The sequence below is a fragment of the Macrosteles quadrilineatus genome, unplaced genomic scaffold (genome assembly GCF_028750875.1).
Source record: "Macrosteles quadrilineatus isolate MER2022 unplaced genomic scaffold, UCM_ALF_1.0 Scaffold_14__1_contigs__length_3811126, whole genome shotgun sequence".
Lineage (NCBI taxonomy): Eukaryota > Metazoa > Arthropoda > Insecta > Hemiptera > Cicadellidae > Macrosteles > Macrosteles quadrilineatus.
The window spans coordinates 125859-146392 of record NW_026542607.1 but is presented as its reverse complement, the minus strand read 5'-3'; the positions used below and the strand labels follow the sequence as shown (position 1 = coordinate 146392).

Here is a 20534-nt window from a genome sequence, read left to right as displayed (position 1 = left end):
TGAAATAAAAAAACACTGTTTCGTTTTAATATTATAGAAGATACTATGCTATTATAATTTTACTAAAAAACACAATTTATTAGTTTCCTTGTAGCAGCAAACCTAGGTACTTTTAAACCTAATGCTATTTAAATAGATTTTATTGAAAATCAATTCAGACAAATGGAAATTCGATCAGTCGGCAGGTTTGCTGTGGTGGGGTATCTATAGTCTTTTAGTCGATGGGAATAATGATTTGTACAGATGTTTAGAGGTAGTATAGTCATTGACTTTATATCTATAGCGTAAAATATCGTACGTCACTCGTCCAAAATGTGTACCGGTCTCGTATGGTAATATCGCACTCAACTTCACCTAGCACGGGAACGACCACACTCGTCCGGTAAACCACATTTTGAGGACTAAGCTAATAACGTAATATATACTATTACGACTAGGTGAATGCCTTTTGCAGCACAAAAAAGTTTCCTAATTTATTAAATTTCTTTTGTCACAACTGAGTAAATCCATTCTTACATGAGTTTTAATGTAAATTTACACCATAAGAACTCAAAGGCAGAATGTCACGAAATTTTGGTGTATCATATAATTTTGCAACCACTCATAGACTCTATGGAAAAATAAAACTCACCCTTATAAGACTCCCACAACCCCACACCCCTCTTCGATTAACTAATTACCCCTCCTCCCACTATGAAGTATGAACCCCTCCCGAAAGCTCTCTGCTTCACTTCTCGTTTTCTCTCCTCCTTCCACCATCTTTTTTAGTTCACGGTTTTGTGGTTTGGGTTGAGGCAGGTGTTGGTCTGTCCTGTTCTGGTTCTGTTGTTGTGATTTGTGATTGTATTTATGTGCGGGAAACAATTATTGTAGAGTTTTTGTGTAGCGTCTGTTTGAAAATTATATTCAAGGTTTTCGTAAAAATGGTAAGAATAAAGAAATTGTCAAACTTGCCTTTAAAAAACAGACTAGTTAATCAATCGTCTGTTAAACTTACTACAATAAATTGGCCACTCAATTTTAAATTGATTGTTTAGGCATCATAGCCTAGAAAATTTGTATAACTGCATTCGTGCATTCTTAATAATGTTGATTACATGTACAATTATGGCAATAAGTACTTAGGAGGCCTAGGCCTATGCCTAAATTGTTTAAGTTAAGTGTTTAATTTTGTTCCACAAAGAAAGGATACAGAAAAAGATAAAAATATAGGCATAAACTTTAGCCTTCTGCTGAATGCTTAAAAGTATCAATTAGGCCTATTGATGGATTTATTGAATTTATAAAAGTACCTAAAAAGTGTAGACTAATAACCATTCTATAAACTAACTTAAGGGGGGCTTGTAAACATAGTAACTTAAGTAGGGACCATTGTCCTGGTATTAACCATCGATGTTCCGATAATATCGTCGCTAAAACATCAATGGTTTTTTTTAATTATGAGTTTTTTGTTGCTGTTCTCTGCCTCCTGCTAATTAAGTTAGGTAGGTAACATAACTTATAAGTTAGCCATTTAACTTTTAAAAACTAGTGTAGGCCCTACCTGTTGCTCGAATTTGAGCAATTGCGAAGCATTACAGGCGACTCACGAAGATTATGGAAATACTCACGATCTACACAACAGTTAGATATAGGCAACCCAATCAAAATCTTTTGTAAATATCTTGTCTTTTCTCAAAAAGCTGATCTTGTTTTTTAGTGTTTCTACAAATTTTTCCCTCTCATAGCCGCATTAGGTTGTCTATAATAACGGTTATATATGGAAAAAAAAACATTACAGTAGGCCTATTTCTTTTCTTCTACTTGGTTGTGTTCTATGACTTTTTCTATGTTTCCATTGTTTTCAAATCGGTTATTTCAATGATTGCTCAAGAAATGTAGCATATTGTTAACCCTCCGAGTGTCCACAGTTTAGGCCTTTTTTTTTTTTTTTTTTTTAACCCTCCGAGTGTCACGCGTCATAAAAACGACGCACAACACACTTTGTGTAGGGTCACGCGTCGCTTTTAAGACGCACAAACATCGTTTACGGCGAAGGCTCTATGACTGACTGAATCGGATTGAACTGGATCCAGTTAGGTATCGTTCTTTCCGTAATATTCTAAGCTTTCTCCAGAGGTCTGTCTCTAAGCGCTATTCATTTTAGTTCCGAAAATATTGTAGCAGACAGCTGACGTGCGTGTATTTGTATTGTAAACAGCTAGGTTCCCCCGGACCGATGACTGATGTGTTTTATTACGTTTATCATTGTTTTAGTGTTAAAAATCAAAAGTAGTGATATACGTGGTGCATTATAAGAAGATTTAAGTGGTTTTGAAGTGCTGGTTGATGATCCTGAAGAAGTAGGTAGTGATATTGATGTAAATTATCAGCCAGATTCCTAGCTATGGTTAGGCTATGCATTCTTAGCTAAACGCTATGTACTGAAATCCGTTTTTCGCTCATAACTTATTTATTTGATAACTTACCTCGCTATATGATTATATATTTGTAATCCTCATTAAATTTAGAACAAAGTGGCATTTTCAAATATTTATAGGCCTATAATTTATACAATTTCATTGAGCGCGAACTTATTTTTTTTTTGAAAATTTTCGAAATTATATTTTTTTTTACCTAAAAATTTTTTTTTGAAAAAATGTTCCTTATGTTTTATATATAATATTGAAGCCCATGATTTTCCAAACAAAATGGTATATAGAACATTAGAATTAACATTGTTTTAAGCTTCTCAGATCCGTTTTAATAAAACCTTGCAAAGGGGCCAAAAATAGGTGGACATAAAGGCCTAAACTATGGACACTCGGAGGGTTAATAGAGGGCCAGGCTTCAAGTAACCATGGGATTGCAACGCAGCTAGAACAGCTTATTGTGCACCCTCATTCACAGGTCCTCATTCTTTGTCAAATCCCAGGTCCTTTGTGAACCGTGAGATCCTTTTGACAATGGTGACCCGTTCTTCCCTTTGATCTCCAGTCGATAGGCCAAGGGATCTCATGCGCAGACCTTGTAGGGCTGGGCACATAAATATCACGTGGAATGCTGTCTCCTCCTCCTCTCCACATTTCCTACATAAGAGGCTTTCAACTTGAATTCCCATCTTGTGTAAATGTCCACGGAATACCCAATGGCCGCTAATAAAGCCAACCACCTTCCGCAGGGTCTTCTTACTCAGCCCAAGGGCTTCTGCCGCTATCGCACCTGTAGGTGCCTTCAGCATTCTCTTTGACTGTACATTTCCTTCTGTTCTTTTCCAGTTCCTTTGATGTTCTATGCCCATCCACTGGCGAACAGCTCTCCGTGCTGTGTTGTAAGCAATACCACACGTCGGCTCTGGACCCATGAGCGGGCTTTCAGCTCCTTTGTTTGCCCACTTGTCAGCTCCCTCTTTGCCAGCAATACCTTTGTGCCCTGGAACCCAACTAAGGATGATCCTGTTGGTCTTTCCCAGGGCTTTCATGGCTTGATGACAGTCCCATAGGCCCTACAGCCTTGGAGGTAAAGTCGAAACTGTCAAGTGCCATTAGTGCTGCTTTGCTGTCTGAGTTCATGTATATAGTGTGGCCTATAAGACCGCGCTTCAAACACACTCTCGCACACTCAGACAGGGCCACCACTTCTGCCTGGAATACAGTGGCCATTTTTCCCAAACTTACGCATAACTGCACCTTGGGTCTGACTCCATATATTCCAGCCCCCGTGCCCGTTGGCTTTTTTGAGCCATCCGTATACCAGGTGATCCCCCTTTTCATGAATTCAGGTTCACCCTTATCCCAGGCATCCCTGTCAACAATGTTGACATTGTATGGTTTTTCTAGATCTGTGATCTTCACCATCCTGTCTGGTAGCATTTCCAAGGAGTTCTTTTGCACCTTGTCTACAATTCTTGTGTGCTCACTGGAGGCATTATACTTCCAGTTGCCACTACAAGCCATTCTGTAGGATGCCATCCTTGCCTCTCCTTTCACAATGATGTCGAGAGGTGGCAGGTTTAGCACTACTTCCAGGGCTGCAGTTGGAGTGCCTCTCATGGCTCCTGTGATGCTAAGGCATGCTACTCGCTGGATCTTTTGTAGTCTCTTTACAGTGGTAGTTTGCATTACCTTGGTCCACCAGACCACCGAGCCATACACCATCATCGGTCTTGCGACCCTAGTGTATAGCCAGTTAGTCATTTGTGGACTTAGACCCCAGGTCTTCCCAACAGCCCGCCTCATCATCATAAGTGTGGTCTGAGAACGTTGCGTTATATGTGCCAAATGGCTGTTCCAGGTGAGCTTGTCGTCCAGCCTTATTCCTAGGTACTTGAACTCCCTCTTAACCTGGATCTGATTACCGAAGAGAGTTGGTACTCTAGCGATATCAACATTTCTCTTCCTTGTAAATGGTACCATTACAGTCTTCATTGGATTGACCCTCAGACCTTCCTGGTTACACCACCTCTCCACTATGGACAATGCCCTCTGCATGAGTTCCAGGCAAGTGTTCATAAATTTTCCTCTTATTAGTACAACAATATCGTCAGCATATCCTTGAGCGTACATGCCCTGTGCATTGAGCTCGGACAGGAGATCGTCAACCACCAGATTCCACAGATTTGGTGACAAGACGCCACCCTGTGGACACCCTCTTTGGGCTTTGACCTCTCTCACCGTCCCACACAGAGAAGCTTGCGCTCTCCTACTTTCGAGCATGTTGCCTATCCACCTCACTACAGTGCTTTCCACATTTCTTGACACCAGCTTTGATACAATAGAGCGAGTACTGGTGTTGTCAAAAGCTCCTTCTATATCAAGAAATGCAGCCACCGCTATTTCCTTGTTCGAGATAGCACTTTCAATCTTACTAACCAGCGCATGCAGGGCTGTTTCGCATGACTTTCCCTTCTGGTAGGCATGTTGGTTCGGATGCAAAGGATGGCTTACCAAGACCCTATCCTTTATTCGTCTATCCACTAATTTCTCCATGGTCTTCAGGAGAAACGATGTAAGGCTGATTGGTCTGAAAGCCTTGGGCACAGCATATGTATCCCTTCCGGGCTTCGGTATGAATACCACCCTTGAGGTCCTCCATGCTGTTGGTATAACTCCACTGGCTAAGCTGGTCCTGAAAAGACGCACCAAGGGGAGTATCAACTGGTCCCCACCTTCCTGCAAAAACCCAGGATAGATGCCATCGGTACCAGGAGCTTTAAATGGTTGAATTGCCCTAAGCGCCCATTTGATACCGTTATAGGTAATCACAGCCCTAGCGCAGGCCCAATCTTCTCTTACCGTCCGCACCCTAGTCTCTCTTTCTATCTCCACCTGGACTGTGCTCTGCGGTTGTAAGGATCCTGGGAAGTGAGCGCTCAAAAGGCTCTCCAGCACTTCTTCTGGGCCGTCTGTATATGTACCATCCTCCTTAAGCATTGTTCCTAAAGGATTAGCTTGACCTCGAGCTAGTACCCTATGAAGCTTTGCACATTCAGAAACACTCTCCATGTTCTGACAGAATTCTCTCCATGACTCTTTCTTAGCTCTTCTAATTGTCCTATTGTAAACAGTGAGCATCTCTGAGTAGTTGTTCCAATTTCCTGTACGTTTTGCCACATTATACAGTCTGCGAACCTTCCTCCTCAGAGCTTCTAGCCCCCTATTCCACCAGCAGGCTTGCCTAGACATGTTCTTTACAGTCTCTGGGCACGCTTCTTGGTATGAGCTTAGTATGGCCGCATTTAGAGAATTCGCCATACTCTCCACCCCATGCCCTTCTGTGTCTTTTAATTGTCTTAGTCTGTCCCCTAGCACCTCTCGATACTGGTTCCAGTCTGTCCTTCTAACGTTCCTATAGGTCTCTTTTACACAGATCGAACCTATAGTGAATTCAATGTAGCTGTGATCTGACGCTGAGTGATCATCAGATACCCCCCATTTTACAACCTTTGTCGCCGCATAATTACTGGCCAAGGTTATGTCCAAAACCTCTTCCCTTAGTACCACCCCTCTCCTCTGTCTAAAGGTTGGTTTGGATCCCTTATTAAGTATAACTAAATTAGATTCAGCTACAAAACTTAACAAGCTCTCAACTCTCTCATTGATATTGCTGCTGCCCCAGGCCACATGATGGGCATTGGCGTCGCAGCCCAACAGCAGGTGTTTTCTTTCCCTGGCTCCATATTCGACAACCATCCTCATTTCTTTTGGTCGGTGGTGGTTCCTGGGAGTCATATGGCAGGTATACTGAGGCAAGCAGGATTTTGACGTTACCGTCACCCATCTGCCCGTATACCTCGGTCACGGCACAATCCCTAGAACAGAGATTAGTGACTTTCAGTGTCTTAATATTTCTACTGACAAAAATGCAAGCTCTAGGTTTGTCACTGTCAGTATCATATATCAACTCACCTTTTGCGGTGCTCATCCCCATGATTCTGCCTCCTGCGGTCCATGGCTCCTGGATCAGAGCCACGCCTATGCGGCCGGCAAGAATTTTCTGGCAAAGCGTAGCCGTAGCCGCCTTGCTGTGTTGGAGATTTATCTGGAGCACCGCAACCATCCTCTACTTGTGGGGATCCTTGCTCCCATGCAACCTGAAGGTTACCCTCTCGCAGCCCAAGAATGGGCGCATCGCAAGAGACTTCAGCTTCTGCAGGGAGTTTTCGTCAATTATTATGACCAGGAATTGTCCGCTAGGGTTTGAGTTCCCCCCAACGACCGCCCAGTGGTCTGTGTCAAGGTCATTCTGCAGCTTTATGCCCTGCATCACGTCCTTCTTGGTTTTTGCCCCCGTTGTGGTGGGAACAAACACTGATACTTTCACAGCCTTTACAAGTTCTTTGGCTGGGGCAAGCTTTAGCGAGCTGCCCTCAAAGGGGCTCAGCTCCTGAACCTGTTTGACCAGCCATTCCTTTGTGGTTGTGTTAGTACAGCCGACTACTAGGCATCCACCTTCAAGATGGCAGCTGCTTATCCTGACGTCTTTGCCACGAATGGCCCGTCTGGACAGCTCCCCCTTGATTTTGTTGGCTTCAACCTCTGTCAATTTCCTGTCCGGGTGTTCAGTTCTGGCGATTGCCATCTTCTCTACGGACAATGTCTCTGAATATGTGGGTGCCGATGTCCTCTTTGAAACACCGGACCCCTCTCCTTCTTTCCTCCTAGACTTCTTTTTATCACCCCCAGCATCCTCAGGTGTCAGGTGCTCTCGCCCCCTCTTTCCACCCGTCCTTCTAGAGGCTTCAACAGAGTCGGCTTTGGGAGTGCCGCCCTCACCCTGCTTTTTCCCAGCATCCTGGTTCCCAGAGGAACCGGCTTCGCCGGGAGCAGAGTTCGGGTGCTTGGCAGCCCACGCCAGCCTTCTCTCACTTCTAGATAGCACCTTCTCGCCTTTGGCTAGAGCTTCCGCTATCCTTTGTCTTCGTAACTCTCCCCTGGAAAGTCGTTTGTCTTTTCGTTCCTTTCCAGTTTCTGGGAGCTTGTCATTTTCATCAGATTTTAGTAGGCCTTCCTCCTCCATTAGGGTCGGATCTTCTACATTTACACTAGCAATAGAAGTGCTTTCGACCTGTTGGTCACACTTTTCTTGCTCATCAGTTATGTTTTTGTCAGTTTGCTTACTAACTTTTGTTTGGACATCCATTTTGTTCCCACGAGTACCGGGTATATAAGGTCCACCTCCCCAGTGATTAGAGAGGTAAGGGGTTCATACGACTGGGTTCCCCCTGGTTCCCAGAAGGCTCCGTTTATGACACTGAGTATTAGGCCCCCAGTGCCGCAAGGCTCTCAGCACGGGTCGCAATACACCTTAGCCCAGGGCCCGCAGTGCTCAGACATAGCTATTGCTATGACTGAACGTCTAGGTGGGCGCCCTGCTCTAAGAGAGGCAAGCCTCTCTTAGACCAGCACGAAACACCCAGTTCTGATGGTGCTGCTGCCCCCCACCAGAGAGTCATTCAGGACTCTAGCCTAGATCCGCCGAGATCAGCGTGACAGGGGCCACGACGTGAACGGTGCAGTCATTGGACTACACAGGCCTGTACTTCATTTTTGTACTGGCCTTCTCGGACGGTCTTGAGCACCATAGATGCCCCTGGGGGAGAAATAGTCCTCGGTTTCAGATATCATTGCAGCTTTAGCTGTCCGAGGAACTACCTCACCCCCTTAACCCCCAGTTTAGGCCTTAATGTCCGCCTATTTTTTGCGCATTTGCAAGGTTTTATTAAAACGGATCTGAGAAGCTTAAAAACAATGTTAATTCTACTGTTCTATATACCATTTTGTTTGGACAATCATGGGCTTCAATATTATACATAAAACATAAGGAACATTTGTTTCAAAAAAACATTTTAAGTAAAAAAAATTTATTTTGGAAAAATTGAAAAAAAAGTTCGCGCTCAATGAAATTGTATAAATTATAGGCCTATAAATATTTGAAAACAGCCACTTTGTTCTAAATTTAATGAGGATTACAAATATATAATCATATAGTGAGGTGATTTCGGTACATAGCCTACTTAGCGTTTAGCTAAGAATGCATAGCCTAACCATAGCTAGGAATCTGGCTGATAATTTACATCAATATCACTACCTACTTCTTCAGGATCATCAACCTGCCCTTCAAAATCACTTAAATCTTCTTATAATGCACCACGTATATCACTACTTTTGATTTTAACACTAAAACAATGATAAACGTAATAAAACACATCAGTCATCGGTGCGAGGTTAACCAAGCTGTTTACAAATACGCATGTCAGCTGTCTGCTACAATATTTTCGGAACTAACATGAAGAAACAGACATCAGGAGAAAGCTCTGAATCTGCTGAAAAGAACGATACCTAACTCGATCCAGTTCAATCCGATTCAGTCAGTCATAGAGCCTTCGCCGTAAACGATGTTTGTGTGTTGAAAAATCGACAAGTGACACTACACAAAGTGTCTCGTGAGTCGATTTTTCAACAAGTGACACTCGGAGGGCTAATTCAGTTTTATTTTTAGCCTAATATCAAATTGTCCAGGATTTCCATTGTAATAATTTCACCAACTTAAGTTTTGTCTACAGCTATGCAATACGCCAAAGAATATCACCTAGACGTACAATCTCCAAGAAGTGGTAAAAAAGGCAGAAACCAAGCCATACAATAGATATAAGTTAACTCCATAAGAAATAATTTTAAGAGTTACTGTGATATTAGGATTTTCCACAGATTTGGTAATAGAACATTATATTGCAAAACATGACACGATGCAGAATAAAATTGATTTTAAAATCAGAAAAACCCATTGCAAATACTGTACTTCATTTTGAAAAATTCAATAAATCACAATTTAAATATTAAAGCTGTTTCATAAAAAAGTATTGTAGAATTATGCATATGGTAAACAAATTTGAAGAAGCAACTTTAAAGGCTTCTGGGGCAGAGCCCCAAGGAAATTTACCTCGTTCCTCTTTTGATGGCTCATCTATAGACCAAGACCTTTCTTTAGAGACCCCTACCTAGTTTCTACGCCCACCCGTTCTCTCAAATTAGCTGGGACAAAAACCCAGTTTTTCCTCCATAAGAATAACATGGGATGGGAATTCAAAGGCCACTGGGGCAGAGCCCCAAGGGAATTTACCACGTTTCTCTTTTGATGGCTCATCTACAGACCAAGACCTTTCTTTAGACACCTCTGCCGAGTTTCTACGCCCAGCCGTTATCTCAATTTAGCTATGTCAAAGAAAAACAGTTTCAAATTAATATATAGATTAACTTAGATGGTAATTTACCGTAGGCTATAGGTGCATCCAAACAAATTTTTAATTCTGATATCTTACTTTCTTCGTTTTTTACCTTTAATTACCTCCTCCTTGACCGAGACCAGCAGAGAGAGAGAGAGAGAGAGAGAATAACTTTTAATCAAAATCATTAAGATTTGACAGGCGTCAGGGTGATGTTTTTGTTACAATAGGTGATTGTGTAGTGCGTGTACTTCAGATAATAGGATCTCTCCAGTTCATAAATTCTTTAATAGTGTAGAAGGGGCGTTGGGACAGCCACTGCTTCAGGTGAGATTTTAATTGGTTGGGACACACAGACTTCAGTTCTTTTGGCAGAATATTGTAGAATCTGGCTCCGGCGTACGAAGGTTTCATCTCGAAAGATTTCCTGTGATGAAGGGGCAGGTTGAAGTCTCCAGCATGTCTGGTGTTGTAGGAGTGAATATGGCCATTTCTTTTGAGGCTTCTTGAGCATGCGGAGTCCACAGCTTCCAAGATGTATACGGCTACAACAGTGAGTATTCCCCAATCTCTGAAAGTCATTCTGCAGCTATCTCGCCAACCCAACCGTGCCATTGTTCGTATGGCTCTCTTCTGGAGTATTAAGACTCTTTCCAGATTGGCGCAGGATGATCCTCCCCAGAGAGATACTCCATAGTTCATGTTACTCTCGAAGAGGGCGTGGTAAGCAACTCTTGCTGTTTCCAATGTACTGGAGGCCATGACTCTTCTGATTGTGAATAATGCGCTACTTAATTTCATGCAGAGAATATCTACATGGGGTATCCATGTAAATGTGCAATCGATGGTCATCCCTAGGTGTGCTGTAGAGCTTACGGTGTCAAGGTTCGGCAAGCCAGGAGAGGGTTTTTTAACAAAAATCAGTTGCTTGGTCTTGTCTTCATTAAACACAAGGTTGTTATTTTGACAGTAGTCTAATGCAACATTCAGGGCAATGTAAGATGTGACTTCGAGAGCTTCCACGGACTTGCTGGAGGATACGATTACAGAATCGTCTGCGTACATAAAGCACTGTCCATAAGGGTTGACACATTCTGGTAGGTCGTTGGTGAAGATAATGAACAACACTGGTCCCAAGACAGAACCTTGAGGAACGCCTCTTGTGACAGGAAGTGGGCTGGATCTAATCATCTTCGATACTTTTCCGTCTGTCCGGTGGATTTCAACTACTTGCTGTCTATCTGAAAGGTAGCTAGAAAACCACTTCAGGGCAATATTTTGAATTCCCAAGGCTTCTAGTTTAGACAGGATCAGATCATGGCCTAAGCAATCAAATGCTTTACTTAGGTCAATGAAAATTCCAGTGACGGTCTCCTCCTCTTCTAGGCAGTCTATCACATGTTCACAAAGGTCCACCAGAGCTGTCATAGTTGAGCGGCCTTTGAAGAAGCCGTGTTGTCTTTTAGTCAGGAGATCATTTGCAATCATATATTGAAGCAGCCTGGTTAATATGACCTTCTCCACTATCTTAGATACTGTCGGCACTAGTGATATTGGCCTAAAATTGCCAACTTCATCCCTTTTCCCTCGTTTATGTAAAGGGTATATCTTTGATTGCTTCATTTTTAAAGGGAAAAGGCCTTGGGCCAGGGATAGATTTGTTACGTGAAGGATTGGCTGAAGTAATTCTATTTTACAGTGCTTGACCATTTTCGATGATATGTCATCCAAGCCAGTTGAAGACTTAGATTTCAAGGAGTCGATGATAGATTTTAATTCTAGTTCGTGAGTTGGCGTGAAGAACTCTAGTTTTGAATTAACAGCTTCTTCCTTGGGCAGTTGAAGTGATTTAGGTGAAGAGTTGTCCAAGCCAAGAGTTTTGTCTGCGATCGTTGCAAAAAAATGGTTAAAGTGCTGAGCAATTTTTTGAGGGTCCTCCCTGCGGGTACCATCTATTAGAAGAGATGTAATCTCGGCCTTTGAAGGTTTTTTGGATTTCCGCTCACCATTTATAACATCCCATACAGCTTTGCTCTTGTTGTCAGAGTTCTGAATGTGCTGGGCATTAAAATCTCGTCGAAGTGAGTTTAACTTCAAGTCATAAGATTTTTTTAAGTTATTAGCTATTAGCTTGTCTTCTGCACGCCCAGTTAAAATGTAACGGTTATTCGCCGCCAAGAATCTTTGTCTAAGCTCTTTAGCCTCTTCATCATAAAAACATTTATTATTTTTGTTTTTCTTGGCTCTTGATTTTCTGTATGGGCAGGCAAGATTAAGGTTTGTGGTAACGATGTTCATGAATTAGTTGTAGGCCTCATCAACGTCGTGTTTGTTGAGTACACTTTCCCAAGTTTCTTGAGAAAGCTGAACCTTTAGCTGGTCTAGGTTACGCACCGTCACCATCCGTCTGGTGTAAGTTGATTGCTTGGTTGAGAGCCGGATAGGTTTCGTCAATTTTCTATTTACACTAGGCTATATACATAAAAACTTCCATAGATTGAAGTATGAACTAACTTATATTAAAAGTACTTTGGCGGGGGATGATTTTGCCGCAGGCTTATTGACTTAAAGTTTCTCATCAAAATAGTCTTGTAGGCTGTAGTATGGTTTCTCCCTCAACAAGTTTTTCAGGGCTGTACAAAAGGCCATTTCCCCTTGGTTTTTGATTGACGTAAGCAGGTGGTTGTAAATCTTCAGGACAAGCATTGGGAAAGAGTTTTTGGTTTTAGACAGCCGGCAGAAAGGTAGCCTATGTCCAGGTCGGAGCGATGTCTTGTACCATGGCTATGAACAGTATTTCTTGAAGGGAATTTATGTAGGTTTGCTTTCACATGATCGGCTGACAAAAAAATGTAATGACTGACAATAGTTAAAATACCGGTGCTGACAAACAGAGGTTTGCAATGGTCATTTCTTTTACTAGAAGTTAAAATACGTAGCCTACTGCTTTCTTCTGCAATTTTAGAATCTCAAGACATGATGGTGCATGGCCCCAGAGAAGGAGACCATAGCTTAAAATACTATGGAACAGAGCGTGGTACACTATAATCAAATAAGGTTTACTGACAAGCCTAGTCACCTCCTGAATCCAAATATACCATTATTTTTCACAGCTGATGAATATTTCTCAAGATATCACCGTAATAATATACAACTTTACAAAAAAAAAAAAAAAAAAAAATACCCCCGCCGCAGCAAACCTGCCGACTAAGCGAATTTCCATTTCGTCTTAATTGATTTTCAATTAAATATATTTTAATTACATTAGGTTTAACGAGTACCTAGGTTTGCTGCTACAAGGAAACTAATAAATTGTGTTTTTTGTAAAATATTGATAGCTTAGTACAAAATAAATAAATTTGATCAAAATACAAAATATATCCATAAACAAGCAAACTACAACATTTGACAATATTCTCCATAAGAATAGCATGGGAATTTTAAATTTAAAATTTTTTTAATTTTCTCCGTTACTATTAACCGAACAAAAATACTTTTATATACTAAATTAATTGTTTTTTTAAGCTCTTCAAAAAGGTCTGAGGAGTAATTGGGAAATTTTGTGTTTAGAGGGTGAAAAATTTGAAAAACCAATTATTACCCCATAAAATCCCCCGTAAAGCCCCGTTCCCATGGTCCGATCATGCTGGTTCGCGAACTCATTCAAGTTTATCCTGCTTTACACCTTTAAACCAAATTTCATCAAAATCGGACAAAAATTACTCAAGTCGTTCACGGACGTATATATATATATATATATATATATATATATATATATATATATATATATTACTAAGAAAATCAAAATACCACAGTACCCTAAAAACATTTTATTTTATATTACTTACATGTTTCGGACATTAATGCCATGATCACAGTATAGTATATAACCTATTAGTTTCTTTTATTTACAAACATTATTAGATATTTCTTATTAAAGAACAGGTGATAATTTTTATGTTAAGGGAAGGAGGTGTTTTCTTTAAGATGTATAATTTCATTAAATATTACGTTTTGATTTTGAATTTGTGTCAAGTTTAGTAAATTGTCTTTGTCATTAATATGATGAGTATAAATATAAAAGTCTTCTTTTGTATTAATTTTTTCACCTTTATTTTCAACATCCAGAATGTGCATATTTTTATTCTTTTCTGAGTATGTATGGTCGGTCTGAAGTATATGTTCGGCGTATGAGGATTTTTGTGTTGTCATATTGTTTGATCTGATTGCCTGTATATGCTCTTTGTACCTGACTTCGAATGTTCGACCTGTTTGACCAATATAGTATTTTTCACAGTTGTTACATGATAATTTGTAAATTCCTGATTTCTTATATAAATTAGGTGGGTTGGGTCTCGGATTTGTTCTTTTTTGAATTATGTTAAAAGCGTTATTCCTTGTTTTATAACTTAGTTTAAATTTTGAGTTCGGTAATGTCTTTCTTAAGGTTTTGTTTAAGGACGAGCTGAATGGAATACATATAAATTCTTTCTTTACATTTTCTTATGAAACTATCTAGAGTAACAATCAATCAAAGCTATTTTGAATTCAATGGCAAAATTTTCAAACAATTAGAAGGATTGGCTATGGGTTCTCCACTTTCTGGTATTCTAGCAAACATATATATGCAGTATCTAGAATCATCAAAAATCATAAACGACGAAAATCCATTTAAAAAAGATATAATCTATTGGTATAGATATGTCGATGATATATTATGCTTATAAAACGGCAATAAAGACTCATATCAAGATTTTTTGAAATACTTAAATTCTATCTCCCCAACAATTAAATTTACGATGGAGACACAAGAAAAGAAGATAAATTTCTTAGACATAACAATTACTAAAGAAAACGATCGACATAATTTCAATATATATAGGAAACCTACCCAAACTGACCTAATCATTCCATTTGAGTCAAACCATCCTTGGCAACACAAAATTTCTACATTCAAATCAATGGTATTTAGACTACTTAACATACCAATGTCTAAAGACAACTTTGAAATAGAAAAGAAAACTATAAAAAGAATTGCAAGAACAAACGGATACAAAGAAAAAATGATTGAAAAATTAATAAAAAATGAAAAAAACAAAAAGAATGAAAGTAGAAGAACAAGAAAATGTAAAGAAAGAATTTATATGTATTCCATTCAGCTCGTCCTTAAACAAAACCTTAAGAAAGACATTACCTAACTCAAAATTTAAACTAAGTTATAAAACAAGGAATAACGCTTTTAACATAATTCAAAAAAGAACAAATCCGAGACCCAACCCACCAAATTTATATAAGAAATCAGGAATTTACAAATTATCATGTAACAACTGTGAAAAATACTATATTGGTCAAACAGGTCGAACATTCGAAGTCAGGTACAAAGAGCATATACAGGCAATCAGATCAAACAATATGACAACACAAAAATCCTCATACGCCGAACATATACTTCAGACCGACCATACATACTCAGAAAAGAATAAAAATATGCACATTCTGGATGTTGAAAATAAAGGTGAAAAAATGAATACAAAAGAAGACTTTTATATTTATACTCATCATATTAATGACAAAGACAATTTACTAAACTTGACACAAATTCAAAATCAAAACGTAATATTCAATGAAATTATACATCTTAAAGAAAACACCTCCTTCCCTTAACATAAAAATTATCACCTGTTCTTTAATAAGAAATATCTAATAATGAAGAAACTAATAGGTTATATACTATACTGTGATCATGGCATTAATGTCCGAAACATGTAAGTAATATAAAATAAAATGTTTTTAGGGTACTGTGGTATTTTGATTTTCTTAGTAACATTTAAAGTAGCCCTCATTGATGTATACAATAACAAAATATATATATATATATTAAATATATATATATATATTAAATATATATATATATATATTAAATATATATATATATATTAAATATATATACATATATAAAAATTTGAACGAATGGTGTTTTTAGCCTCTGGGGACATCAAAATGAAAAAGTAAATCGGTCCCGGGTCTAGGTCTTACCGTGCCACCTACGGTAATAGCTACTTCCCTATAGGGAAATTCGCTAAAAGGTAGGATGGATGACATTTACAAGTGGAATGAAATGAAGTAGGCCTAAGCCAACTCAGCTGATTGTTTTCAATCATAGTCGAAAGCAAATGGAAGTGACAACATTAGCTAACTCTGATTCTGCAATATGAAATCACCTGATTAAGTTACACTTTTAAATTTCTAAGACCATTAACTTACCTTAAGTTAACGCATTTAATACAATTTCAGTATTTTATTCTTATTAGGTAGGCCTAATGATTTATTAAATTATATTTTGCCGTTTAGAAATAACATAATAAAATGGTGCTATTCTAACATAACCTAACCTAACCAAACCTCTAGAATGTAAGCAAACTCCTGTTGATGTCGGAAAAGGCATGTCAGGGTTGTAGGTCTTGCTTTATGTGAATTGGTGACTGCATTAAGTCCTTTGAAGGTAGGTTAGATTAGGTAAGTTAAGGTTTAGGTTATAATGTATCGAGTTGTTAGTTTATGTCGCCTACAGACTGTTTTTGTAAAATTAAAATCCAGAGACAAACTTCTCATTTTGAATTCTTCCCACTTTGAGATATTTGGATTTCTCTGCTCTTACTTTAAGTCCTATCTTTTTTGATTCTGTTGTAATAGTTTGGGCCAGTTTCTTAAGATCCTCTTCGGTTTCCGCCACCGGTAGCCTAGTTAAAAAAAAAAATTCTGTCATGAGGGTTGCGTCAACTGTCCTCGGGGCGTGAAGGCGCTCAAATACACAAAACTCCTGTGAGTCAGCGTCAAAACGTCCTGTGAATTGACTCCAACCTCACTTCGCCCGCGCCAGGCCCAAGTGCCAGCTTACGTATCATGAGCTGTACTTTAACTTGGAAAGGTACTTTTTTGTAAAATAATAAGTTAGGTAGCCTATGCCATTAAAATTGACCTATAGTAGTATGAGTGATTGATGCATCAACTACTATAAACTTACCAAGTCTTTATGTTACAGGACTAAAAGAACTTCGTAAACATGAACTTTTCACCATTCGGGGGGCATTTCCCTTCATCGGTACCTGTCTCAGTGCATCAGTTCAGCCCGCCTAAATACACACATGAGACCAATAGCTCAATGAATGGTATAACCACAAGTACCCAGAACACATCAGTGATGACTGAGGAGCCAATGGTGAATTCCACCAGCAGGTACAATCATTACGAGCAGCATTCCATTCCAGTTAAATACCAGAGGGATAGTAGCACTCAAATTGATAACGGAATGGTCACAGTATCAGAATCGAGCCCTGTTCCCCACCAGAATGAAACTATTCACTATGTTTATCAAGAGGATATAAAACAAGGTCAGTACCAAGAAAACATGCGAGAAATAAAGTCTGAACAGAAGACCGAGCACGATCAAAACTCTGAATACACAATCATTCAGCCGGGAATGCCTCCCACATGGCAAAGCATTGCCACACCCGGATCTACAGTTGCCGACTATCTTTCGCATCTCCCAGCATCGACTTTACCGATATCGCTTCATCACTTTTTAAAGTATTCATCGCCTGAAACTACAAGCAACACGAGTAACAAAAGAGATGTGGAAACATCGATGGAGCCGCCTCTGGATCAGATCGACCACAATCAACTACATCAGCAAGAAGAGGAATCGCCATTATCACCTTCAAAGAGAAAAAAGAAAAAGAAGATTGTCTACAAGGAGAAAAAACCTAAACCTAAACCGGGTGAGATACGATTGACCACAGCGTTGGATGGTTCCACTTTGTATTGTTGTCCAGAATGTCACATGGCCTATCCCGACAAAGGACTTTTGGAACAGCATCTACTTGGGCATACAATGGAACGCAGGTTGGTGTTTAATCTTAATGTAACTCGACTCATGTTTTTTGAATGGATTTTATTTGTACAGAATTAAGTTAATCTCTAGGCCTAAACTAAACCTTGTTAGAAAAAGCAACTGGTAAATTAATATCTCTGCCTGTTTTTATACTTTTTACTTGCCTATCTGTGTCTCGACAGAAGACCTACATAACAATGTTTTTAATTAAGTTGAAAATGTAAGATACCGTAGCTTTGTAGCATTTAAATATTGAGAAAAATTATCTATTTCAATCCTAACATAATATTCTCAACTGTAAACGTTTATGTGAAAATAAAATCGTTGAATTGACTTGACCTATTAAGGTTCTATTGACTGATTATTTACTTGTCAAGAATGTTATGGTTCATTTTTGTAAGACGTAATTTCAGTAAGTTTCTGAATCTATTAGGGATCTAATGCCTAAACCTTATTTCTCAGGTTCTTCTGTGACATTTGCGGAGCCGGGTTGAAACGCAAGGACCATCTGACGAGACACAAACAGAGCCACAACCCCGACCGTCCGTACGTCTGCACTGTTTGCTGCAAGGCGTTCAAACGCAAGGAGCAACTAACTTTACACTTTGTCATACATTCAGGAGAGAAGCGCCATGTTTGTCCAGAGTGTGGAAAAGGGTAAGTCTCCACCTTACTTGTCCAGAATTGCCATGTTATAATGAATCAACAGGTTGATGGGTTAAAATCGGTTGGACATAATATCTATTGAGATATTTAAATGACCTTTTGTAAAAGTAGATGTACGTGTCTCTAGTCGGTAAGTAAACAGTGGAAAATACTCACCCTTGAAAAGTATAATTTTGGCCTAATAATTGAATAAGGTGGGGGACGGTAACGTGCACCAGTGCACCCAAAACGTTATAGTTCATGCCATATATTTCCTGTAAATAATGTTTTCAAAATTTGTTTGCCCGTTTTTTTCAAAAAGCTCAACTATCACAAATGCCTGAATCACCAGTTAATTTAAAATTCACCTCTCAGCCCCCATCAGAATTAAAAGAAAGATAATGTGAACATGCTAAGTGATATAATTGAGTTTGTTTTTAATCAATTATGGATGTGTAAATATTTTGAACAGCGAAATTAAAGAACCATAGTTTTCTCTTCTTTTGTTCACACCCCCATGCGTACACTGTGACAAGGCCTAATACAGAATTTAGAATTGATTCAATACAGTTTCCCTTTTTAAAACACAAAAAAATTCATTGGTTTAAGGAATAAACAAATAGGCTAAAATAGGTTAAATAATAGTAAGAATATATTTTCATAGTTTTTTTTTTCATATTGTTTTAAAAAAATGCACTCAAATTCTAAGTTAGTAGGCTACCGGTATTTTTGTTTTTAGATTTTCATCAAAGATTTTAAATTCCTGGTAACCATTAGTCTAATAATATCTATGCGCAGGACGCCAGTATGGACAATGAACCAAACTAGGCCTATTAAACAATATATTTCATTACACAATAATACATTACTAAACATGTTTTTATAGATAATTACCTTTTTAATTACAGTTAATACTGGTATAGTATCTTTGAACTCTTTCTAATGTACTTAGTAGGTAGGCCTACTAATAAGTTAGTATACTTTTTTCAAACAACAAATTGTTATCTAGAAATGTTAAGTTTTTGTCTTGAAAAGTGTAAAAATTAATTTTTTAATGACTTTTGGTAACCCTGAAAAGTTACCTGAATTATTTCAATCAATGATTACAGAAAAAAACAACAAAATAAACAGATAAGTTATGCTGTACCATGGCTCCCAACTTAATCTAATTTGATGTTTCAGGTTCTACAGAAAAGACCACTTACGCAAGCACACACGCAGCCACATTGCTCGGCGTGTCAAGGCGGAGCTGAACCAACACGGGGGTCCTGCACAAGGTGGATCCTGAGGTAGGGGAGGGGGTAATCCCCCGCAGTCGGCTGAGATGGCAGCGTTCGTGGCCGCTGCGAGAGAGGCATTCTAAACCACTCCAGGTGCCGTAGGCTACATAAACTAGTGCCATTCATGAGGGTTGTTTGAAAAGTTTGGTCCAGTTTACAGTTAAACTGTGAAAATATTAAGTGTCCATGTTTAACTCTTGACATATCTTGGATGTTAAACGTGATAATTTGAATGCCTACTGTTGCTGTGAGCCTTATTATTATTTTATGGTGTCAAAGACAACTGCGTAGCTCTGAATTGTGAAGTAAGATCAGTACACAATTTCTTCTTCAGCTAGCTTCTAGAGATTATTCAAGTTGTTAAACAACTTTAATTTCAATTTCTGTTTTAGTTTTATCTGAAACAAAACAAAAGATCTCTCTGCACAGAGCTAAATTAAATGCTTTGCTCGCTGTGAAGACTGGGCAGCCCATAGAAAGTAATCAAAATGTAGCCAAACAGTTCACCGCTAGTTTTGCTTAGTCAATGTGATTGACTAGTCGATACATAGTTTGATACTTTACACCATAGATATATGATGGATCCTGTCATTTTCTATTTTAACCTCTAATTTTTCCAACTCTGAAAGTGGAGGTATTAACTACTCCTGTGGAAGATTTATTTCACCCACTCCCAATAATGGGTTAAGTATCTGGAAGCTGTTTTGTTTCCGACAAAATTTAGATAGAGGAAGAGGACCAATCTTGGGAAAAAATCTGTCTCCATAACCTGGGAAGCTGTTTACAATGGTTATTTTTCAGGACTCAAACAACCTTTTCCTCTCAGGAGGATACAATTTATTGTGAATGGGTAGCTGAATTGGGAGCATGTAAGATCTTAAAATGTTTAATACTGTTGTGCCTCTTGACATCTTCAGATGGAGTATGCATAAAACGGACAGCCAAGAAATAACTGTTAACATTTGAGTTCCACTAATGAAGGCCTACTGTCATGGCCTTATTTAGTTGAGTGTTG

At 38.9% G+C, this 20534-nt stretch overlaps 1 protein-coding gene across 1 annotated transcript; it reads left to right on the top strand.

The window, feature by feature from the left end:
* The first annotated feature begins 808 nt into the window (after nt 1-808).
* LOC129004995 (histone-lysine N-methyltransferase PRDM9-like) lies at nt 809-19978 on the top strand. The gene is made up of 4 exons (XM_054433731.1): nt 809-926; nt 16746-17605; nt 18057-18251; nt 19422-19978. The coding sequence occupies exons 2-4, from the start codon at nt 16767-16769 to the stop codon at nt 19525-19527; spliced, it is 1140 nt and encodes a 379-aa protein (XP_054289706.1). The 5' UTR covers nt 809-926; nt 16746-16766; the 3' UTR covers nt 19528-19978.
* The last annotated feature ends 556 nt before the right edge of the window (nt 19979-20534 follow it).